Source organism: Oncorhynchus keta, chromosome 22 (genome assembly GCF_023373465.1).
Source record: "Oncorhynchus keta strain PuntledgeMale-10-30-2019 chromosome 22, Oket_V2, whole genome shotgun sequence".
NCBI classification, from domain to species: Eukaryota; Metazoa; Chordata; class Actinopteri; order Salmoniformes; family Salmonidae; genus Oncorhynchus; species Oncorhynchus keta.
In genome coordinates this window covers 31840946-31866473 of record NC_068442.1, presented here as the reverse complement: position 1 = coordinate 31866473, position 25528 = coordinate 31840946, and the positions used below count along the sequence as shown (strand labels likewise).

The window sequence follows — 25528 nt, the reverse complement described above, 5'->3', positions numbered from 1 at the left end:
TACATGTATACAAATACATCAAATGTACTTGCTCATTTGTTAAAATATATTACTTAATCCTACTGCTCTTAATTGACGATCACTTAAATGTTTGGTAAACCTAGAGGTTTGAGAGATTTTGAGAAATACTGTCACACGAATGACGCTGGAGAGACGTTGCAGGTACGGGGAGTAAAACATTTAATAAATAACGGACATGGAACGAGACAGGAACAGCATCAGCAAACAGGTAACACAAAAAAAAGACAATTAATGCATCAGCACCGAACAGAGCTGGGAACTGACAAATATAGGGGAGGTAATAAACAGATGATGAGTGAGTCCAATATCGCTGATGCGCGTGACGAGGGAAGGCAGGTGTGCATAATAGATGATAGGAGTGCGTGATGCAGGGCAGCCTGGCGCTTGGGGGGGAAGAGCGGAAGCAGACGTGACAAATACATAATGAAAATGTCTGCCTGTGAAGTAGACTTGAATGTTAAGGCAGAACAGAGGTAGACGGACAAGTTCTAATGAAATAGCCCAGGACACAAGACAAGACAGAGGGCCTGAGATGGTATCTGACTATCTGTTCTTCCCCACTCTGCTTGGTTTGGCTTATGTAACGTTAACAGCCATGTGTTAGACACAAAAAACAGACTCCCTCTCCGATCGCCCTGGGTCTGGGACGTACCCTGTGTGACTCTGCACACACAGGCCTCTGATTGTCTCTGCCTCATCATATAACCACTGTGTTCAGACAGTCACACTGCTCTCATAATAACTAGGAGACAGACACTCAGTTCAATGACCCTGGAGGTCCATTCATAGCAGTATGCAGTACCCACCTATACAATATTCCATACAATATACAGTACACACTGTACAAATAGTCAATACATGATTCTACATGTGTGCGGGTGCATGTGTTCGTGTATATGTGTGTGTATGTGTGTATATGTGTGTGTATGTGTGTATATGTGTGTATATGTGTGTGTATGTGTGTGTATGTGTGTGTGTATGTGTGTGTGTGTATGTGTGTATATATGTGTGTGTATATGTGTATGTGTGTGTGTGTGTGTGTGTGTGTGTGTGTGTGTGTGTGTGTGTGTGTGTGTGTGTGTGTGTGTGTGTGTGTGTGTGTGTGTGTGTGTGTATATGTGTGTGTATGTGTATATATGTGTGTATATATATGTGTGTGTGTATGTGTGTGTATTTGTGTGTGTATTTGTGTGTGTATATGTGTGTGTATGTGTGTGTATATGTGTGTGTATGTGTGTGTGTATGTGTGTGTCTCTACAGCTCTTCTTCACCTGGCAGTTTGCTGCAGGGCCACGTTCTGCCCATTCAGCAGATGAAAGTCCAATCTTTCAGGTGTCATTTACCTTCAGAGTGGTTGGAAATTCAATTCACTTTCTGAATTGCCTGAATTGAAATGGAGTTGACCTCAATCCTGTGCTGTATTTTGTTATGCTTTGCACTGTTGCGTTATCATTAGCAGGGCTGTATGGCAGTGTAGTGGCGGCAGGCCTCGGTGAGCGAGCTGTCTCTCTCAGCTGGCACTCTGTCACCGAGGCCTAAAGTGTGGATTAAACCAGCACCTGATCAGTGGACCAAAATAATAGCATGCTGAGCTAAAGAATATTAATTCAGAGTCAGTCATACTGTAACTGTACACCACCAGCCAGGGAACCTGTGGAAATACTACACCACTCTGACTCAGTCTCCATCCATGGAGTTCAGGCGTCATCTGAAGACTACTGAGTCACAGAGACTAGACCATATAATGACATATATAATCCTGTAGTAATAGGATTCCCCCCCACACTCGTCAGGCCTTGTCCGAGCTTGACCTCAACACAGCCTGTCAGATTACATCAGAGACAAGTTGACACTAGACAAAGGTATCTTCTGCCACATTGCTATGTGTGTGTTTCCCAGGTTCTGTTTAGACAGGGCGCTAATCACTGGGTCATCATGACCGGGCTCAAATCAGGTTAATGCCAGAAACCTGTCCCGTGTCGTGTGTTGGTTGGGGAATGGGACCTTTCGCTGGTCAGTTCACACTGTCTCACACACAACGCTAAGGCCACCCACGTGCAATAGGCCCAAAAATATGCGATTTTATTTTATAGCAGTGCCACTGCCGTGCAAGCCAATAAACATGTTTTGATTTTTGTGTGTGTCTGTCGCAGATGTGTTTGTGGATTAACTGATACAGGATTAACTGATACATCAAGCGGATGTATTAACCAGAGGGAATGAAAGCATCCACTACAAATGTAGGTGAACACTGCCCAAACACACATTGACACACACAGGACTGATCAGAGAATATAGATCTAGGGATTCTGTCACAAATCTCCTGGGCTGGCTCGTGTAGTCTTTATTTTGGGGGCATGTTTGAGGTGTGTAGGTGCTCACGCCAGGTCCTGATTCTGCAGGTGAATAAGGTGGTTGTGGTTTTGGTTTTGGTTTCAGTGCACGTGCCTAAACCCACTGCGGTCCCTCTGCAGTGGGCGGCCCCCTTGGCTCTGGTCACCTCGTAGGCTGGTCTGGGTCTGTGTCTCAGAGGAATCTGACCCAGTTAGGGGCTTTCAATCTGGCACACTCCCAGCACAGCACCACATACAGCCCTGTACTGTAGTATTACCAGTCCTGCTTGGGTCACACTGTGCTGAAATATCAACATCAAACCGTCTCAACTAGATTTTCTAGAGTATGTACCCATAGGGGATATACTTTACTTAGTGTAGTGCTGATCTTCATGATTTCACATGGCCAATCCCATCAGCAGTTATGACCAAGGAATGTATAGAACCACACTGTGGACTAGCAGTGTGTCGTGCTGAGATGAGGTGCGAGTCTAATTAGATTCCCTCTAAGCTGTAATCCTGTCCTCCTGTATATGTGTCTGTCTGTGTCATTGAACACTCAGCTGTTCCCTGGCCGGTGGCCATTACCGAGCAGATATAATAGGTTTACTGGATTCCACACTGCTAGGAACAGAAGGAATTGCTCTACCTTCACTCACCTCTTTGGACTGTCTCTTAGTGTTCTGTTAGGGTGATAATGGCACAGCACCATAACACGCTCCACGTGTGTGTGAGGACGTCATGGTGTTTTCACAACAACAGTCCATTTTCTTAGCAACGAGGTCAGGTGAATACGGTGCAGCCAGGTGTTCATATATCTGGGGCAGGATAGAAGTGTATACTTGGGGAATGTTAAGGTCAGGAATTACTGTAGGTCTGGAGACCTAGTACATATCTTCATAGTTCATTCATTCTCCCTGCACTACTCTCCATTTGATTTAATTCGATTTAAATTGAAGAAAAAGCCCATATTACAACCATGTCTGTCTGCGGTAAACAGACCAGATTAAAAACAACATCAGTGTGTGGACACACTGAACTGTAAGTGGCAACCCACAATCTTCCTATTCTGACACAGAGACAACTATCCCCCTGACTGTGGGCTTTAAGCCCAGCATCGGCACAGCTTCAACATCCCTGGCCTAGATTAAAGCCGTGAGGATTGCTATGCCGCCTATCCATGCGCAAATTACATTTCCATTCCAGATTCTCTGCAGCCCAGAGACCATCTGTTCACGTTTGTGTGTTTGTAAGTGTGTGTGTGTAGAAAGTCTACATCCCCTTGAATTTATTTTCACATTTTGCTGCTTTACAATCTAAATAGGGATTCAATGAATATACACTTGTGTTGGGTGAGCTAGAGTAATGATTGCATCATGGACAGACCGACAGACAGTACCACAGATGAACCCATGTTCATTTCTCCAGCTTTATAATAGTCTCAGAGGATTTGTGTCAATTCTGTGGAGCTCCCAGGGTGCACGTTTTCTTTTCTGCCCTAGCTCTACACAGCGGATTCAAATGACCAACTCATCACCAAGCTTTGATTATGTTTAATCAGCTTTGTAGTGCTAGGGCAAAAACCAAAATGTGCACCGGGGGGGCACCAGGACTGAGTTTGGAAAACCCTGGCGTAGAGGGACCAGAATGTGGTCTGGACAGAATTTTTACAAAATCTGTGAATCGTTTGTCTGTAAAATGGATCACTCGCTGACTTTGTTTTCTATGGAGAATTATATAGAACTGTCTTTCCACATACAGCGCCCCTTTTAACATACAGTACCCCTTGACGTTTTACACATTTTGTTACGTTACAGCTTACTTATTTTTGTTAGTTTTTAATACTACTACATTTCAAGCACCTTTGGCTGTGATTACAGCATAGAGTCTTCTTGGGTATGATATTACAAGCTTGGCACAGCTGCATATGGGGAGTTTCTCCCATTCTTCTTTGCAGATTCTCTCAAGCTCTGTCAGGTTGGATGGGGAGCACTGCTGCACAGCTATTTTCAGGTCTCCCCAGAGTTGTTTGATCAGGTTCAAGTCGGGGCTCTGGCTGGGCCACTCAAGGATATTCAGAGACTTGTCCCGAAGCCACTCCTGCATTGTCTTGGCTGTGTGCGTCGGGTCGTTGTCCTGTTGGAAGGTGAACCTTCGCCCCAGTCTGAGGTCCTGAGCGCTCTGGAGCAGGTTTTCATCAAGGATCTCTCTGTACTTTGCGCCGTTCATCTTTCCCTCGATCCTGACTAGTCTCCCAGTCCCTGCCGCTGAAAAACATCCCCACAGCATGATGCTGCCACCACCATGCTTCACCGTAGGGATGGTGCCAGGTTTCCTCCAGATGTGATGCTTGGCATTCAGGCCAAAAAATTCCATCTTAGTTTCGTCAGACCAGAGAATCTTGTTTCTCATGGTCTGAGAGTCCCCGATTGTGCAATCTCCCCCGATTGCGCAGTTTGGCCTGGTGGGCCGCTCTAGGAAGAGTCTTGGTGGTTTCAAACTTCTTCCATTTAAGAATAATGGAGGCCACTGTGCTCTTGGGGACCTTCAATGCTGCAGAAATGTTTTGGTACCCTTCCCCAGATCTGTGCCTCGACACAATCATGTCTCAGAGCTCTACTGACAATTCCTTTGACCTCATGACTTGGTTTTTGCTCTGACATGCACTGCCAACTGTGGGACCTTATACAGACATGTGGATGCCTTTCCAAATCATGTCCAATCAATTTAATTGGACTCCAATCAAGCTGAAGAAACATCTCAATGATGATCAATGGAAACAGGATGCACCTGAGCACAATTTTGAGTCTCATAGCAAAGGGTCCGAATACTTATGTAAATAAGGTACTTCTGTAATTACATTTTTAATAAATGTACAAACATTTTAAAAAAAGGGTCTGAATATTTTCTGAAGACACTGTATATCTTTCTCTCATCTCTTGAGCCTTATGATAGAAAAAGCCATCCAGCCAGCCAGCAAGTCATCCATCCATCCAGAAAGCCAGACAGACAGAGAGAAAGTTAACCAGCCAGACATCCAGATGGACAGACAGACCCCCTGCTCATCCAGACACCCACTGTCCAGGTCCCCCATGTGTCTTACCTACAGCCGGAGCGTCATACTCATCCCCCAGCAGGATCTCTGGGGCGGAGTAAGCCAGCGAACCACAGCTGGTCATCAGCATGGTCCCGGGCTTGAAGAGGTTGCTGAAGCCGAAGTCGGTCAGCTTGACTGTACCCTGCTGCCTGAAGAACACCACATTCTCTGGCTTGAGGTCTCGGTGCACCACATGGAGCCGGTGGCAGTAGGAGATGGACTGGACGATCTGGGCGAAGTGAACTTTAGCCGTGTCCTCGGCCACTCCACCCTCGTGGCGCAGGATGTAGTCATACATGTCCCCTCCATCGCCCAGCTCCAGGATGAGGTAGAGCTTGGTGGCGGTGTCGATGACCTCATAGAGCCGCACCACGTTGGGGTGCTGCACCAGCTTCATACAGCGCACCTCCTGCAGCAGGTGACCCGTTGCCATGGTGTCCAACTTGGTCTTGTCAATCACCTTGACCGCCACCAGCTGGCCTGTGAAGACGTGGCGGGCCAGCTTGACCACGGCGAAGTGGCCTTTCCCCAGAGTGCGATCCAGGTCGTAGAGGCCGGCGATCTTGCCCTCGTAGCCACCCTTAGAAGCAGCCATGTCTGGGTGGGGCGGGGCAAGGGTGGGGTGAGGGGAGTGGTGTGTTGGTGCTGGAGACAGTCTCAGTCTGGATGAGGGGTCTCGGTATGAAGAGAGGGAGGGTCGGGCTGGAGGCTCTCTACTGATGCATTACCTGGACAAATTAAGCGATGGGAAACACAGTCAATACTTCATATCAAACAAGATGGAGGAGGGTTTTTATTATCCAGATTGTTATGGGAGATGTGGTGTTTGAAATACTATAAAAAACACTTTGATCCTAACAACATTGAAATGCACTGCAATTTCTTCAGCCCTGCAGTCTTTTGCAAGCAGCTATGTTCCTTTATTAGAGTTTGATTGCTCAGATTTTTTTATTTTACCAGGCATGTCAGTTAAGAACAAATCCTTATTTTCAATGTAGGCCTACCCGAGACGTTGCTGGGGCAATTGTGCACCACCCTATGGGACTCCCAATCACAGCCGGTTGTGATACAGCCTGGAATTGAACCAGGGTAGTGACGCCTCTTGCACTGAGATGCAGTGCCTTTGACCACTGCGCCACACAGGAGCCCCCAAGTGGTACAAGCAGAGTACTCAGTGGGTGGTCTGCCAAAAATAAAGGCTCCACTGACAGATTTACCATTACAGGGCTGCTATGGTGACAACACACATTACACAACACACATTACAGAACTTTAATGAAGCAATTCATTGTATCGGCCTTATGCCTATAGATCCCAAATACGGGCGATTCCAAGCCAGCTAAAAATATTTTGGGTATCTCAGATTGTTCTGGCAATTCTGAAATAGAAACTGAATTTACATCATATGCTCTTATCCAGAGTGACTTACAGTATTGAGTCCATACATTTTCATACTGGTCCCCCATGGGAATCAAACCCACAACTCTGGTGTTGCAAGTGCCATGCTCTACCAACTGAGCTACACATGAAGAAGGATGTTTGAAATGCTATTTACATTTGTATCACAAACCATTTTTTAACCTACTGTATACTGTATATGCCTCCTGTAAGACCCTATGATCTGTGAAACGTACATGATACAGACAACATCTTGGTGTCAGGATACTCCTTATAGTGTCCTCTAAAATATGGGGAATGTCTAGATTCTGAAATACACATTTTCACATGATTTTCGTCAACATTAAAAATATTTACATTGATATCTCGAAACTACCTTTTTAGATGCATCTTATTTTAGACATATTGTTGGTAACAACACACTCTTCAAATTAGATTTGTCACAATATCAGTGTCGCGATACTACAACACCAGATTTTCCATGGCAAAAAAGAAAACATGAATTAGACTTAATTCTATCCCCATTGAGATCGTTTCTGTGCCTTCGATCTAGATTGGGCAAAATCGCCCGTATATCGCCCGAACAGTATAGTTATTCCCTCCGCAAGGCAATCAAAAAAGCGAAATGTCGGTATAGGGACAAAGTGGAGTCGCAATTCAATGGCTCAAACACGAGACGTATGTGGCAGGGTCTACAGACAATCACGGATTACAAAAAGAATACCAGCCACGTCACGGACACCGACGTCTTGCTTCCAAGCAAACCAAACCCCTTCTTTGCCCGCTTTGAGGATAATACAGTTTCACCGACGCAGCCCGCTCCTCTCCCTCTCCGTGGCTGTCATGATTAAGACATTTAAACGTGTTAACCCTCGCAAGGCTGCTGACCCAGACGGCATCCCTCGCCACGTCTTCAGAGCATGCGCAAACCAGCTGGCTGGTGTGTTTACGGACATGCTCAATTGCTCCCTATCCCAGTCTTCTGTCCCCACATGCTTCAAGATGGCCACCATTGTTCCTGTACCAAAGAAGGAAAAGATAACTGAACTAAATCCCCGGGACCACCCATACGTAGAATGTATGCACACATGACTGTAAGTCGCTTTGGATAAAAGCGTCTGCTAAATGGCATATATTATTATTATTATATTAAATGACTATCGCCCCGTAGCACTCACTTTTGTCATCATGAAGGGCTTTGAGAGACTAGTCAAGGAACATATCACCACCACCTTACCTGCCACCCTGCCATCATCGACTCAGTGGGTTTTGTCTCTGGACCTACACATTGTCACGGTCATACCCTGGATCATACCTTTGTCCCGTGGAATAAATATTGTGAATCTTAATGTTTTTCCTCATAATCCTGGACTATCGGACTGAGTACTGAGACTGCACTCGTGAAGGTGGTAAATTACCTTTTAATGGCGTCGGACCAAAGCATCTGTCCTTGTGCTTCTAGACCGCATTTGACACCATTGATCGCCATATTCTTTTGGAGAGATTGGAAACCCTAAGGAAACCCTAATTGGTCTACGCGGACAAGTTCTTGCCTGGTTTAGATCTTATCGCTCGGAAAGATAACAGTTCAACTCTGAGGATGGTTTGTCCTCTGTCAAATCAATTGTAAGTTTCAGTGTTCCTCAAGGTTCTGTTTTAGGACCACCACTATTGTTTTCACTATATATACTAACTCTTGCTGATGGCATTCGGAAACACTATGTCAACATTCACTGCTATGCAGACGAAACACAGCTGTACATTTCGATGAAACATTGTGAAGCCCCAAAATTACCTATCCTGGAAGCCTGTGTTTCAGACATAAGGAAGCGATTGGGGGCAAATTTACTTTTAAACTCAGACAAAACAGAGATGCTTGTTATAGGTCCCAAGAAACAAAGAGATCTTCTGTTGAATCTGACAATTAATCTTGATGGTTGTACAGTCGTCTCAAATAAAACTGTGAAGGACCTTGGTGTTACTCTGGATCCGTATCTCTCTTTTGATGAACATAGCAATAATATTTCATGGGCAGCTTTTTTCCATATTCGTAACATTTAAAAAATCTGAAACTTTTGTCCAAAAATAATGCAGAAAATCTAATCCGTGCTTTTGTCACTTCTAGAGTAGACTACGGCAATGCTCTACTCTCCGGCTATCTTAGGACCATCAATAGTCGTGGTCCTAAATAAACTTCAGTTAGTGCTAAATAAGGCTGCTAGAATCTTGACTAGAAACAAAGAATCATATTACACCAGTACTAGCCTCTCGACACTGGCTTTCTGTTTGACGCTAACCTACAAAGAATTACATGGACTTGCTCCTACCTGCCGTACATACCTACACATAGGCTATGGTCACAAGACACAGGCCTCCTAATTCTCCCTAGAATTTCTAAGAAAACAGCTGAAGGCAGGGCTTTCTCCCATTGAGCTCAATTTTATGCCTCCGACTCTATTACGGGGGCTGAGTCACTGTCTTACTAGTGTTCTTCAATGCCGTCCCTAGGAGGGATGCGTCATGTCATGCCAGGCGTTTTTGCTCTATACTCAACTTGAGTTGAGTCACTGACGTGATCTTCCTGTCTGTTCTTGTGCTTGTGTGGTGGCGGAGATCTTTGTGGGCTATACTCAGCTTTGTCTCAGGGTAGTAAGTTGGTGGTCTATTGATATCCCTCTAGTGGTGTGGGGGCTGTGCTTTGGCAAAGTGGTGTCATACGGGGCCACAGCATCCCCCGACCCCGCCTTTCTTAGCCTCCAGTATATATGCTACAATGGTCTATGTTTTCAGGGGGCTAGGGTCAGTCTGTTTTATCTGGTGTAATTATCCTGTTTTATCTGGTGTCGTGTGAATTTAAGTATGCTCCCTCTAATTCTCTCTCTCCCTCCCCTCCCAGAGGACCTGAGCCCTGGGACCATGCCTCCAGACTACCTAGACCGATGCCTCCTGGCTGTCCACCTGGTCGTGCTGCTCCAGTTTCAACTGTTCTGCCTGCAGCTATGGAACCCTGACCTGTTCACCAGACATGCTACCTTGTCACGGACTTGCTGTTTTTGACTCTCCCTCCCTCCCTCTCCCTCGCTCTACCCCACCTACTGTCTCGACCTCTGAATGCCCAGCTATGAAAAGCCAACTGACACCCAAAAGAGCACCCAAATGAGAACCAAAAAGGGGTTCATGAAAGGGTTTTCCTATGGGGACAGCCAAAGAACCCTTTTATACTGTACAAAAAAATATAAACACAACATGTAAAATGTTTCATGAGCTGAAATAAAAGATCCCAGAAATGTTCAATACGCACAAAAAGCTTATTTCTCTAAAATGTTGTCCACGCTGGCGTGGAATCGGCCACATAATATTAGCAGAATCACCCTTTACAATCTTTAAACTCATTTTAGTAGTCATAGTGGCCATAGTCACCATATATGCAATAGAGACATTTAGATTCAGAACTGTTGCCAAAATTTCCTGGCTGCATTTCATTCTCATTTCCAGTTTCTCACAGACACAGGCTGACATTGAACCCACGCAGAGGGAGTTCTATTCTTGCACAGTACATAGTGACCTGACAGACAGGTTAGGGAAGTGTTCCTTCCTATAAACATAAGGGACTGGAAGCAGGAGCCAGGTGGCCTCATCGACTTCTGTCTAACAAACACAGCCAGTTGAACAACATAACATGAAAAACTACAACAACAAAAAGGCTTTTTTTGGGTAATACATGACATAAAACAATCTCAAATCCCTTAATGGCATCATAAACATTCCAGCATAAACAGTAGAGGTACACCTCTGTGCCTCAGTTACAAGTTACAACCCACTGGGCAAAAACTGGTTGAATCAATGTTGTTTCCACGTCAATACAAACCAAAAATGTGATGACATTGAATCAATGTTGTTTCCACGTCAATACAAACCAAAAATGTGATGACATTGAATCAATGTTGTTTCCACGTCAATACAAACAAAACATGTGATGACATTGAATTAATGTGAAAAAGTGATTGGATTGGAAAAAGGCATCACCATAAGGGCATTTAGTCTTTTTTTCACCCAACTTTGAACCTCAATCCACTGACATGGTGACATTTTTTGTTAATGTCATGTTGAATTCCCCTTAGTTACCAAGTCAACTACATGTAAATCAAAACTAGATGTTGAACTGACTTCTGTGACCAGTGTGAACTGTCCAAGAATCCCAGAGGACTATCGAAGGAAACAGGAAGGGAGGCAGAAAGAACAACAGAACAGGCGTCACCATAGGTGTGGATACACGTAACTGTGAGAGGATAATGGACAGGAGAGAGGAAGGGCTAGAATAAACAGAGGTAGGTGGGGAAGGACTAAATGGAGACGGGTGGCAGATACAGACAGGGTTGGTAGGAATAAAGGCTATGGATATTGAGTGCGTTCATGCAAAAATGGTATGGATTGATATCTGTAATGGGATATTATAATTTGTTTGTGTGGGTGTGTGTATCCGTGTGTGTGTGTGCTGCTGCCATGCAAGTGTGTCTGTGTCTGTGTGTGCGCTCAAGTGTGTGTTCGTGCGAGTGCTGTAACTGAATGGTTAATGTGCCAAAGAAGCAGAAGGGATGGGGAGAGAGCAGGCCTTCTCACATGTGTCTGAGTGCTGAGTCCTATGAGGAGCATGTGCTGACAGACAGACATAGAGCTCTGTTTATCTGCAGGAATCAATTCTGTGAATTATTGACCTGCCCACAGTCTGATGTGTGCAGGTCAAAGGAGTGGGCATCTGACGGCCAAGTCTCTGTACTCTCTCTGTGCTCTCTTTCTCTCTGCACACTCTTTCTGAGCTCAAGTGGAATGTTTACAAAACACTGTAAAGCTGGACAACCAAGGTTATAGTTATAGCTCATTAAAAAACAAAAAACAATGTTTTAAGTGAAGCTGAAAAAGAAAGGAAATTCAAGAGCACCACAATGCCTACTCAATCCATCACCTACCAAGGTTTTCCAGCACACAGATTTGACCTACTACAGTAGCTATGTTGTTATATTGTATTTCAAACAATGCATATGCAGGTTTCTTAGGATTCAAACCTTCTCAAACAGCCTAGTTTATACTCTTAGAGGTGCTCCCACAATAATGGGCTTCGTACCGCATACAAGTTAAATCATTCTTCACACACCACACTAATCCCATTCCTCTACCAATTCAAGCTTTTTTATTAAGCTTTGCTTTTATAATTACAAGACCATAATGCTTGATTGAGCCAGCTGTTTTGTCTTGTAGAAATGTGGTGCCTGCCTGTATTTCCTTAAATCTTTATTTTAGCTATACATGTCATTGAGAATTAAAAAAATATTTAATAACATGTTTTTTTGTTCAGTATGTCACCATCATAACAACAGGTGGTGGTCTGTTGGACACAGTTTCTCATATACAGTAGAGGTCTATAGGACCTGTCTCTATTCCTGATTTCTGTAATTGTGTAATACTGACATAAGTTCAGAAATACTTGTTTTTTTAAACATGGTCCTGTTTTATCAATTGCTGTGCTGAACAATGGGCAGTTCATTACCTCTATCAAATTAATATGCAGCTTAAAGTAATTTGTGTATTTGTGTTTATTTTTGCAATGAAGAAGGTGACGCCACAATAATACACATTTACAATAGGCCTACAGTACCTTCAGAAAGTATTCAGACCGCTTGACATCTTACGTTACAGCCTTATTCTAAACAAATCATCAGCAATCTAATACCTTGTATTGTCCATGGAAATTGTTAATAGAGCGCCGAGGCAGGATTGTGTTGAGGCACAGATCTGGGGAAGGGTACCAAAACATTTCTGCAGCATTGAAGGTCCCCAAGAGAACAGTGGCCTCCATCATTCTTAAATGGAAGAAGTTTGAAAAGTCACATGACAACTCACTTGGAGTTTGCCAAAGGGCACGCAAAGTCTCTCAGACCACGAGAAACAAGATTCTCTGGTCTGATGAAACCAATATTCAACTCTTTGGCCTGAATGCAAAGCGTCACGTCTGGAGGAAACCTGGCACCATCCTTATGTTAAAACATGGTGTTGGCAGCATCATGCTGTGGGGATGTTTTTCAGCGGCAGGGACTGGGAGACTTGTCAGGATCGAGGCAAAGATGAACGGAGCAAAGTACAGAGAGATCCTTGATGAAAACCTGCTCCAGAGCGCTCAGGACCACAGACTGGGGGCGAAGGTTCACCTTCCAACAGGCCAACGACCCTAAGCACACAGCCAAGACAATGCAGGAGTGGATTCGGGACAAGTCTCTGAATGTCCTTGAGTGTCCCAGCCAGAGCCCGGACTTGGATCCAGTCGACCATCTCTGGAAAACCTGAAACTAGCTGTGCAGCGACGCTCCCCATCCAACCTGACAGAGCTTGAGATAATCTGCAGAGAAGAATGGGAGAAACTCCCCAAATACAGCTGTGCCAAGCTTGTAGTGTCATACCCAAGAAGACTCAAGGCCGTAACGCCTGCCAAAGGTGATTCAACAAGGTACTGAGTAAAGGGTCTGAATACTTATGCACAGTAAATGTAATATATATATATTTTTTTATAAATTAGTTAATACAATTTCTCATAAAACTGTTTTTGGGGTATTGTCTGTAGATTGATGAAGGAAAAAAACAATTGAATCCATTTTAGAATAAGGCTGTAACCTAAAAAAATGTTTTTTTAAATTCAAGGGATCTGAATACTTTCCAAAATTTTTTTACCCCTTTTTCTCCCCAATTTCGTGGTATCCAATTGTTGTAGTAGCTACTATCTTGTCTCATCGCTATAACTCCCGTACGGGCTCGGGAGAGACGAAGGTTGAAAGTCATGCGTCCTCCGATACACAACCCAACCAGCCGTACTGCTTCTTAACACAGCGCGCATCCAACCCGGAAGCCAGCTGCACCAGACACCTAGGTATTTGTAGTTGTCCACATATTCTAAGTCAGAACCATCCAGAATAGTAATGCTGGAGAGGCGGGCAGGTTCGGGCAGCGATCGGTTAAAGAGCATGCAGTTCTACTTGCATTTTAGAGCAGTTGGAGGCCACGGAAGGACTTGTATGGCATTGAAGCTTGTCTGGAGGTTAGTTAACACAGTGTCCAATGAAGGGCCAGAGAATGGTGTCGTCTGCATAGAGGTGAATCAGAGAATCCCCAGCAGCAAGAGAAACATCATTGATATATACAGAGAAGAGAGTCGGCCTGAGAATTTAACCCTGTGGCACCCCCGTAGAGACTGCCTGAGGTCCGGACAACAGGCCCTCCTATTTGACACACTGAACTCTATCAGAGAATAGAGGGTGGTCTATAGCAAGCGGCAACAGTGAGAGACTTGTTTCTGGAAAGGTGGATTTTTAAAAGTAGAAGCTGGAATTGTTTGGGCACAAACCTGGATAGTAAGACAGAACTCTGCAGACTATCTCTGCAGTAGATTGCAACACCGCCCCCTTTGGCAGTTCTATCTTGTCGGAAGATGTTATAGTTCGGGATGGAAATTTCAGGGTTTTTGGTCGTCTTCCTAAGCCAGGATTCAGACACGGCTAGGACATCCGGATTGGCAGAGTGTGCTAAAGCAGTGAATAAAACAAACTTATGGAGGAGGCTTCTAATGTTAACATGCATGAAACCAAGGCTTTACGGTTACAGAAGTCAACAAATGAGAGCGTCTGGGGAGTAGGAGTGGAGCTAGGCACTTCAGGCCCTGGATTAACCTCTATATCACCAGAGAGATAGAGGACGGGTAGGATAAGGGTAAGGCTAAAGGCTTTCAGAAATGGTCATCTAGTACGTTCGGAACAGAGAGTAAAAGGAGCAGGTTTCTGGGCACTGTAGAATAGATTCAAGGCATAATTTACAGACAAAGGTATGGTAGGATGTGAATACAGTGGAGGTAAACCTATGCATTGAGTAATGATGCGAGAGATATTGTCTCTAGAGACGTTTAAACCAGGTAATGTCACCACATATGTGGGAGGTGGAACTAAATGGTTGGTTAAGGCATATTGAGCAGGGCTAGGGGCTCTACAGTGGAATAAGACAATAATCATTAACAAGGACAGTAATGGACAAGGCATATTGATATTAGGGAGAGGCATGCGTAGCCGAATCATCATGCGGTGACGTCGATAGACTAGTCATGATGGATTAATAGGGTTCAGAGTAGCAGAGGGGTCCAAGTGGCAATTATTATTATTTTTTTTACTAGGCAAGTCAGTTAAGAACAAATTCTTATTTTCAATGACTGCCTAGGAACAGTGGGTTAACTGCCTGTTCAGGGGCAGAATGACAGATTCGGGGATTTGAACTTGCAACCGTTCGGTTACTAGTCCAACGCTCTAACCACTAGGCTACCCTGCCGCCCCATAGGTATAGTGGCCCAAGAAATTGGCCGATGGATCTGTTCCGCTAACAGTCCAATATGATCTAGACAGCTAGTGGGCAGCAGGCTAGCAGCTAGCGGGCCGCGGCTAGCAGATGGTCATTTAGGGGACGTCGCGGCGTAGGGACCAGTTGAGTGTTCTCTCGAGCAGGTTACGTTGGTAGTCCAGCCGTGAAGGATCGGCCGGGTTCCGTGCCCGGTACCGGCAGTAGAAGGGGTCCGGGTATTGTAGCCCAGGAGTGGCTGATGGGCCTCTTCAGCTAGCCGGGAGAATGGGCCTTGCATGGGCTAGCTCCAGGCTAATTGGTGCTTGCTTCGGGACAGACGTTAGCTAGCTGCAATGATCCAGGTGAAAAGGTTCAGAGCTTGCGGTAGGAATCTGGGGATATGGAGAGAAAATAGGTCCGGTATGCGAGAGCTTTCCGAGCTAAAGGTTAGCTGATGGCCACTAGCAGTGGTGAGCTGACTACTAGCTAGTAGCTACTGAGCTGGCTAGCTTCTGTTAGGGGATTCCGGTTCCGAGGTAAATAAAAATACTTTAGAAAAAACAGATCCACACCACATTGGGTGAGGCGGGTTGAAGGAGTGTATTTTGAAGTTGAGGTTTAGAAAAATATTTAAAAGATATGCGAAGAAAAAGGTATATAAAGATATATACATGGGACACGACAAGACGAAGGACAAAGACGTCTGACTGCTACGCCATCTTGGATATTGAATTGCATGTGCTGCATAGACCATGCAGACTGAACGCAAATGTCTCGTGGTTGAGGAACATCAAATGCGCTCCTTGAGTGAAAGGGGCGTGGCTAGGTCTGTGGGGAAAGTGGCACGGAGAGAAAGTGCGGAGAGAGATGGATCAAGTAAAAATTGACATTACACATGGCGTATCACATTCAACAAACCAAACAATTCAAAAACTGGTATAGAAGGTAAAGTAAAAACCCAAACCAGTCGCTGCATCAATACCGGTATGTCATAAAATACAGTTTACCATCCAGCCCTAATAAGACGTAGGCGTCACGCAGACGTTATGCAGGCAGTGGTATCACGACATGTCAGTCAATGGTAGGTGACAGACAGTAGCTAATTCGGCTCATGATTGGCTCTTTTCACCAGCGATAATTCATACTGGCGTGACTACTTACTGACTGTATTGTCTCCATGGAGAAATTTTGTTGCAGTATCATGTACAGGTTTAAAGTGGTGTTTAAATACAGTAGAAAACACATTGACAATACAACACTCATAACAGGTACATACCAATAAAAAGAACCTAGCCTGCTGGCCTTACTGGGTTGATAGGAACATTAGACCGAGCTGTTAAGGAGGGATATCACACCTGGCACAAATTAGTTCAAAGTCCAGGTACAGGGGTTGGCTTGGGTCCAAAATAATTGTGTGAGCCTTGCTGAGGGCCCTGTGACCTTAAAGATCTCATCCAGGCCTGTCTGTTTGACTCCAAGTACCTTGCTTGCTGTGGTGATAATCCTTCTCAGCATATTTTTCTGGCTGACAGTGGTTTTGCCAAACCAACAAACAATACAAAAAGTTAAAATACTCTTAATGAAAGATTTGTAAACAGAATCAATATAGTAAAGTCAACATTAAAAGATCCCAGCTTTTTGAGAAAATGCAGTCTCTGTTGACTCTTTTTGTAGATCAGGTCTATACTCCACTGAAGCTTATTGTCCACACACAGATATTTGTATTCCTTTACAATCTCTATGTTCTGACGTAGATGATAGGTGGATATTGCAGAGGTAGGTGTTGTTCGCACCTATGCACATCTCTTTGGTCTTGTTGCTATTGAGGACCAAGTGTGATTCATCACACCACTCTACAAAGTCATTTAGGACCGGGCCATGGTGTTCCTCATCATATAACACAAATACAAATAGAAAGAACAAAGAAAAGGAAAGAAATCCCTCAGTTTAAAATAAGTAATACCATATGAATTTGGTACAGCAAAATAATCACATTGCAGTGAATCAGAAAAATAAGACAGGGAAAAAAGCCTTGAACTGTACATCAAGGCTGTACAGGAGAGGGGACCAAACACATCCCTGTGGGGAGCCTGTGTTGGTGGTGCATATGTCCGACACGTGGGGACCCACCTTGACCCGCTGTGACCTGTGGCTCAGGAAGTCCAACAGCCACAAAACCAGCCCCCCATCTAAGGAGAAGTTCATTATGAGTCTCTGTGCTTTAATGGCCGGATTATGTTGAAGGCAGAAGAAAAGTCAACAAACAGAAACCGGACATGGGATTTAGCGGCCTCTAGATGTCTATAGACCATGTTGAGGAGCATAAGAATGGCATCAACTCCTCTGCTGGGCTGATAGGCAAACTGAAACAGATCGAGGAGCTTCTGGGTGGCGCTGACTTTTCACAATTTTCATTACTAAGGATGTCAAGGCAACAGGGCAGTTGTCATTCAGCACAGAGGGATTAGACGCTTTAGTAATGGGTATAATTATTGCGTTTTTCCACAATACTGGCACATTTTGCTGGTCGAGCAAGGATTGTAAAATGTCTGTAAAAACACCAGCTAATTGTTCAGCACAGTGCGTCAACTCATATTCCACTTATTTTGTCTGGGCCTCAGCCTATTAACAAGTTGTTCAGGTGATGTAACGCACACAATCTACCTGAAACATTCTGGGAATCAATCATTGTTAGTTGAACTATGTATACATACCCTAGTAGTATATACACATAAAGTCTAACTCACATTTGTGCATTCAAATGCACACAGTCACACACACACATGTTTTGTGTATAGGACTTGCAAGATAGGACTTTCCTCAGAATCTGTTCTTGGGATAGAGCTTTTATGTTTCCATTTGAGAGAAACACCAGCAGTTATGCTAAACAAGGTTCGGTGCACAAGCTGTGCTGTGGTAGACTGTAAAATAGAAGAGAGATGTGAGAAAGAGATAGTGGGGAGAGATGAGAAAGGGAAAGAGAACAGAGACTGAGAGACTGAAAGAGAATGCCACCCTCCTATTCACTGTGGCTTTCACTGCCTCTCTTGTCAGCTACCAAAGCAGAACAGGCCTAAAACAGCACAGTGTGAGACCGCTGCGTCCTATAGGGAGCAGGGAGGAAACAACCCTGTTTCCTTCTGATAGTGTTCAAACAGGGACCAGGCTTCCGCTGGGGAGATGACTTTCACTGTTATAAACACACAGACACACACAACTGACAACTAACACATACTGTATATTTCTCTCATGCACATACACACACTCACAGGCACATGCACACAAACATTAATAAACAATGCTAAAGCATCAGGATTTCAGCAAACTTAGCATGTTTGTTTGCTAACATCTTCAGAAAATGAAGTGAGAATATCTATTCTTCTGCTGCATGGAGCTGAGCAGAAGGGCTGAGAACACATTGTACCTAGGTGAACATACCAGACAAACAAGCAATAGAGGTACTGCACTTAACACAAGGACCAGAGTGGATATGGACAAATCCACTGCCACACACGCACGCGCAAACATGCACACACGAGACATGGCGCTTGATTGTATAGCGTTTGTTTTACGTGCTCCTTATCAATTCTGCTATTTTGGGTGTTTCTTTTGCATTGATCGTAACTATTTTTCTACATATTGTTTCCACCATCATTTCTTATGACCGAATAGAGCTTCTGGACATTATAACAACGATCTTTGGATGAAGATTTCTACATCAATGAGTCGGAAGTGGAGGACATACTGTTCACCCCGGACGAGGTCCTAATCCCCAAAACTCAGAGAAGAAAGAACCAGCGTACAGTGAGTGAAGCCGAAGTGCGTGCACTCTGGAGAAACTACGTTGGCGAGGGAATAAACCGCCTCTACCCAGCATTCTATTGGCGTACATACAACCACTGGAGAATAAACTGGACACGCTCCGTTCAAGACTATCCTATCAACGGGACCGGAAGAACTGTAATATCCTATGTTACTCGGAATCGTGGCTGAACATGGATGATATACAGTGCCTTCAGGAAGTCTTCACACCCATCATTTTCTTCTTCACATTTTGTTACAAAGTGGGATTGAAATGGATGTAATTGTCCTTCTTTGTCAACGATCTACACAATATTAACTGCAATGTCAAAGTGGGAGAAAAGAATCTAACATCTGTAAAAAAAAAATGACATGAAAAAGAAAACACTAATATGTCTTGACCTTTGGCAGAAATTGCAGCTGTGATTCTTTCTGGGTAAGTCTCTAAGAGATTTGCATGCCTGGATTGTACAACATTTGCACATTATTCTTAAAACATTCTTAAAGTTGGCTGTTGATCATTGCTAGACAGACATTTTCAAGTCTTGCCATAGATTTTCAAGCCGACCAACTCAATTGTGTATTTGGCTTTGTGTTTTAGGTTATTGTCCTGCTGAAAGGTGAATTTGTCTCCCAGTGTCTGTTGGAAAGCAGACAGAACTAGGTTTTCCTCAAGGATTGTGCCTGTGCTTAGTTCTATTCCTTTTCTTTTTATTATAAAAAAACTCCCAAGTCCGTGCCGATGACAAGCATACCCATAACATGATGCAGCTTGAACGTGGTCTGCGGTTGTGAGGTCAGAGGACGTACCACCAAATTCTCTAAAACAACGTTGGAGGCGGCTTATGGTACAGAAATTAACATTAAATTCTCTGGCAACAGCTCTGGTGTACATTCCTGTAGTCAGAATGGCAATTGCACACTCTCTCAAAACTTGAAACAATTGTGGCATTGTGTTGTATGACAAAACTGCACATTGTAGAGTGTGACACAGACGGAAGTGTGTACGGCCCAGTACATCACTGGGGCCAAGCTCCGTGCCATCCAGGACCTCTCTACCAGGTGGTGTCAGAGGAAGGCTCAAAAAATTGTCAAAGACCTAACCCCCCAAGTCATAGAAATAATCTCTGCTACTGCACGGCATGCGGTACCGATGCACCAAGTCTGGAACCAACAGGACCCTGAACAGCTTCTACCCAGATGGACGTCTGTTTTGTCTTGTCCCGTGTATATATTTTTTTCTTCGTAAATATTTTCAATATCATTTTTATATTTTTAATCTCAATTTCCATCTATGGATTGAACATACTCTTCTGCAACCCGCCCCACCCAACAGGCTCTTCTGTTGCGACGTCCCCCGGATGCCCATCTGCTAGCCTGCTAGCCCCAGCCCGCTAGCTGTCTGATTCGCTGTGTCCAGCTTGCCTAGCTACTCACTGGACCCTATGATCACTCGGCTACACATGCCTCTCCCAAATGTCAATATGCTTTGTCTATTGCTGTTTTGGTTAGTGATTACTGTCTTATTCCACTGTAGAGCCTCCAGCCCTGCTCAATATGCCTTAGCTAGCCCTTTTGTTCCACCCCCCACACATGCGGTGACCTCACCTGGCTTAAATGGTGCCTCGAGAGACAAAACCTCTCTCATCGTCACTCAATGTCTAGGTTTACCTCCAATGTACACACATCCTACCATACCCTTGTCTGTACATTATGCCTTGTATCTATTCTTCGGCGCCCAGAAATCTGCTCCTTTTACTCTCTGTTCCAAACGCACTAGATGACCAGTTCTTATAGCATTTAGCCGTACCCTTATCCTACTCCTCCTCTGTCCCTCTGGTGATGTAGAGGTTAACCCAGGCCCTGCAGCCCCCAGCACCTCTCCCATTCCCCAGGCGCTCTCATTTGTTGAGAATTGAGAATTAAGCATTTTTCTACGGCTGGCCATGCTTTCCACCTGGTTACCCCTACCCCGATCAACAGCCCTGCACCCCCCACAGCAACTCGCCCAAGCCTACCCCATTTCTCCATCATCCAAATCCAGATAGCTGATGTTCTGAAAGAGCTGCAAAATCTGTACCCCGACAAATCAGCCGGGTTAGACAATCTGGACCCCCTCTTTCTAAAATGATCTGCCAAAATTGTTGCAACACCTATTATTATTTAATCTCTCTTTCGTATCGTCTGAGATTCCCAAAGATTGGAAAGCTGCCACGGTCATCCCCCTCTTCAAAGGGGGAGACACCCTAGACCAAACTGCTACAGACCTATGGAACGAAGTGCAAAAATCACTGAAGTTGGAGTCTTATATCTCCCTCTCTAACTTTAAGTATCAGCTGTCAGAGCACCTTACCGATCACTATCCCTGTACACAGCCAATCTATAAATAGTAAACCCAATTACCTCATCTCCATATTGTTACTTATCCTCTTGCTCTTTTGCACCACAGTATCTCTACTTGCACATCATCATCTGCACACCTATCACTCCAGTGTTAATGCTAAATTGTAATTATTTCACCTCTATGGCCTATTTATTGTCTTACCTCCCTAGTCTTCTACATTTGCACACACTGTACATAGATTTTTATATTGTGTTATTGACTGTACATTTGTTTATGTGTAACTCTGTGTTGTTGTTTTTGTCGCACTGCTTTGCTTTATCTTGGACAGGTCACAGTTGTAAATTAGAACTTGCTCTCAACTGGCCTACCTAGTTAAATAAAGGTGAAATAAATACATTACTTTTAAAAAATGACTCCAAGCTGAATCACATACGGCTGTGATTGGGAGTCCCATAGGGCGGCGCACAATTGGCCCAGCGTCGTCCGGGTTTGGCCGTGGTAGGCCGTCATTGTAAATAAGAATTGGTTCTTAACTGACTTGTCTAGTTAAATAGAGGTTAAATAAAATATATCAAATAAAATAAATAAATAACAATTCTGTCTCTTATCAAAGGAGAGTAGATCGGGATGGAAGGGGGAAAGGGGAGGGAGGAGGGTAATGGAATGAGGATAGTGATGGGGAAAGAGGAGGGAGGAGGGTAATGGAATGAGGATAGTGATGGGGAAAGAGGAGGGAGGAGGGTAATGGAATGAGGATAGTGATGGGGAAAGGGGAGGGAGGAGGGTAATGGAATGAGGATAGTGATGGGGAAAGAGGAGGGAGGAGGGTAATGGAATGAGGATAGTGATGGGGAAAGAGGAGGGAGGAGGGTAATGGAATGAGGATAGTGATGGGGAAAGAGGAGGGAGGAGGGTAATGGAATGAGGATAGTGATGGGGAAAGAGGAGGGAGGAGTTATGGGTGATGGAGGAACGGAGTGGGGTTTCCTTATGTAGGATCTCATCTCACTTGTTCCCATCATGCAATATTCAAAATGGTGAGGTCACCGTGAGAATAGGGGAGCAGAGAGACTTGAGAGAGAGAGCACTCTCTCTTCTGAATTCTTAATTCAGTCATTATCACACAGAGAATTCAATTCCACACTCCTTTCCAGCATTTAAACTCTTATCACATATTTAACTCCTCCATTTCTTCTGTCTCTCTCTTTGTATGGAGCAGCATGTTAATATTAATAGGAATTGAAATAGAATTGTAATTCTATTGGAGGAGAAGTACAGGGTTGAGTGAGTTGTGTATAAGAGCGTCTGCTAAATGACTTAAATGTAAATGTAAATGTTGTGTCTGTAGCTGCATGCTTCTCCTGTGACCTGCCTGCTCTCTCCTCTCTGACCCAGGGGACAATGTCCCGTCCTGCTCAGAATAAAGTATGGAGAGTTACAAGCAGTCACATGTACACACATATGCATTGTCTCACTCACACTCACATGCACGCTAGCTATATATACACACGCACTCTGTTAGTTCACTTTGACTTTTCTCTGCTATTCAATCACCCCATCTGTATTCTCCTCCACCCTTTCCATCTCCTCTCCCCCTTGCTCTCTATATTCCTATCTGGTTGGCAGTCCTGTGATGACTCAGAGTTGGCCCGTGCTCCCTGGGGATGGCAAGGATATAGAAAGACAAGGTGCAGGCCAGGAACCAGCTCTTTTGTTACAGTAACGAACAATAGCCTACAGAGTTATGAGAGATGGGGAGTGATCACACACTGCACTGTGAGATGCCACCAAACTTGCTACTCCCTAACAAAGGGCAACACACACAGAACAAATGGGTAAACTTAGACTTGGTCTCACAATCATTGTACTCATCATCCCCTGTACTACAAGCATTATCATCATGTCCCATTCATGGCCCAGTGCAGTCAAAAACGTGATTTTGTGTGTTGTATATATATTGTAATGAAACGGGCAGGGAGCAGGTCTTGAATTCAACAACCTTCTAATCCAAAGTCCAGAGCGCTATCGACTGTGCCCCAAAAGCATGCTCGAGCTATTCGATATCCGCGCTTATAAACCCAGGGTCGTTACAATATATATATTTCCACACTACAAGGTTGGAATTATCCTGTGAAATTGTGAAAATTGTGAAATGTCTGTTTTGGTGGGATGGAGTATTGGCTAGCCCGGTGACATCACCAGGCGGTATATGAATGAATAGACCAATAAGAAAGCTATTTTTGTGTTTTTTCGATCATTTTAATTGAAAAGAATCACAGTAAGGTACTTAACTGTTAACCATAAATGTTATAATATTGCAATGAAAACGGCTGCATTGGACCTTTAATGAATTAAGATATCCTTACCAAACAGTTACACAAATATATATCATTAACATAAACATATCTTTAAATGTATTTTAAAGCATTGTGAAAGTTTTGTATGACAGCGGTATTGGAGAGGATGGATCATAAGTTAGTCGGTATAATTTTATGTAAAAGCTGCCAGCGCATATATCTAGTTATCAAAGTACAAATTATGATCATTCTAGTCTCCACATGGACATGAATACCAGCAGTAGGCTATAACAGCCCATCGTAAACACTTGCTTTAATTTCGACTGGTAACGTTAAACTTCCACTCCGCAATCAGTCCTGAGTTCGCAGTCCCGAGTTCGTAAAATACACATATACTGACTAGCCTACGCATCTGATTAAATGCAAACATAGACTTGTCGTTCACATCTGGCACCGAAATCTGACAATAACATTATACCCAAAAATAGATCATTCTTAAATTGCTAAGAGTGGGAATATAGTTAGCTTAAAGATTTAAAAAAGAAATACTTACCATTGTTAGGAAAATGCGTTATCCTTGAGGCTAGTGGAGCGACCCACCACTGTAAACAGCAATGCACTTCTTTCTATACCAAGAATACTAGCCTACTTGATGTGTTAAAATCTTAATAACGTTATTACACAATATTTTCCCCTCGCCCTGTTGTATTGACTGTGCCAGGTGCGTAGTGTTTGCGTGCCCCGATGTCTCCGCAAATGACGAGGCAACAGGGATGCTCGATGTGAGTGCGTCTCTCTCTGCAGTAGGCTAGCCTATTCGTGCATTCACCTCCGTCTGATCGGCTCTGAGCGCTGGCCTGGGTTGGCCTGCTACTGACGTCAAAGCATTCCAGCTCACTCCGGTCTTATTCGGAGGATGTTCTCTCCTATGGCGCGCTAGGGCTGAGGCAGGCGGAAAGGCCTAGAGGAAAATGTCTGTTCTGAAGTCGAGAGAGCAGAAAACTATTATGGCCTATGCAATTGAACAGCCAGCGTGTCTATAATTAGGTATGCGGAGGAGATGAAGGAGCATAATGGGGAGAATACATTCTTCACATATTTATATATGGGTGAGGCATAGCGGTCTATAGGGGAGGCATTTCCAACCACATCACATTAGGTCAATTGTAGCGTTGACTATGATTCACAACTCCAAAGACAATGCTTTTTACAAATGTGAATTATTTAGAATGCCTTTGGAGGGAAATAGTAAAACACATTCTCTTTAGTCAGTATGGACACAGAGTTCAACCGTGCTTACGTACAAAATACACCCCAAAAGCAGGCATTTATAAAAATGTAACTTGACGTGAGAATGTGCTGACCTCCCCGCAAACTTTAGACCATGCATACGTACATTTTCTAGTGCTTGAAAATTGTATTGCAAGCTGGCAAGGAAGTATTTTGTGCAAATGGGACATATGATGAAAAGCTTTTTCACAAGAATGCAACCATTTGCCATTAGCGAGAAGAGCGAAAATCTGTGTTTTATTTTTAGAATCTAAAATAATTAGACATCGGAATCGTATCATTAGAAATAGGAATCTTTTTACTATTTTATTTTCATAACCATTCCAGAATATATTCCTCCTCTTTTCTGGCTGTGATGGTTTCATATTCCCGAAGGAGCCATACAACAAATTACCATGGGAATCTCTCATTTAATTGGACCTAATAGCCTAGTAAATACACTGAACAAAAATATAAACACAACATGCAACAGTTTTAAAAAATGTACAGTTCATATAAGGAAATCAGTCAATAAAAACATATTATGCCATTATCTATGGAGTTCACGTGACTGGGAATACAGATATGCATCTGCTGGTCA

The 25528-nt window shown here is 43.9% G+C and overlaps 1 protein-coding gene across 2 annotated transcripts in view; it reads right to left on the bottom strand.

Annotated features, from left to right (window-relative positions):
- LOC118400860 (SNF-related serine/threonine-protein kinase-like) overlaps positions 1-25528 on the bottom strand; it is a 40260-nt gene that overhangs the window by 10244 nt on the left and 4488 nt on the right. The window contains exons 1-2 of one of the 2 annotated variants that reach the window (XM_052475029.1): positions 24212-24743; positions 5458-6179 (exon numbers count right to left, since the gene is read on the bottom strand). In XM_052475029.1, coding sequence (XP_052330989.1) covers positions 5458-6046 — 589 coding nt within the window. In that variant the 5' untranslated portion in view covers positions 6047-6179; positions 24212-24743. Of the gene's footprint in view, positions 1-5457; positions 6180-24211; positions 24744-25528 lie in introns of those variants that run through there. The other variant, XM_052475030.1, reaches the window with a different exon arrangement.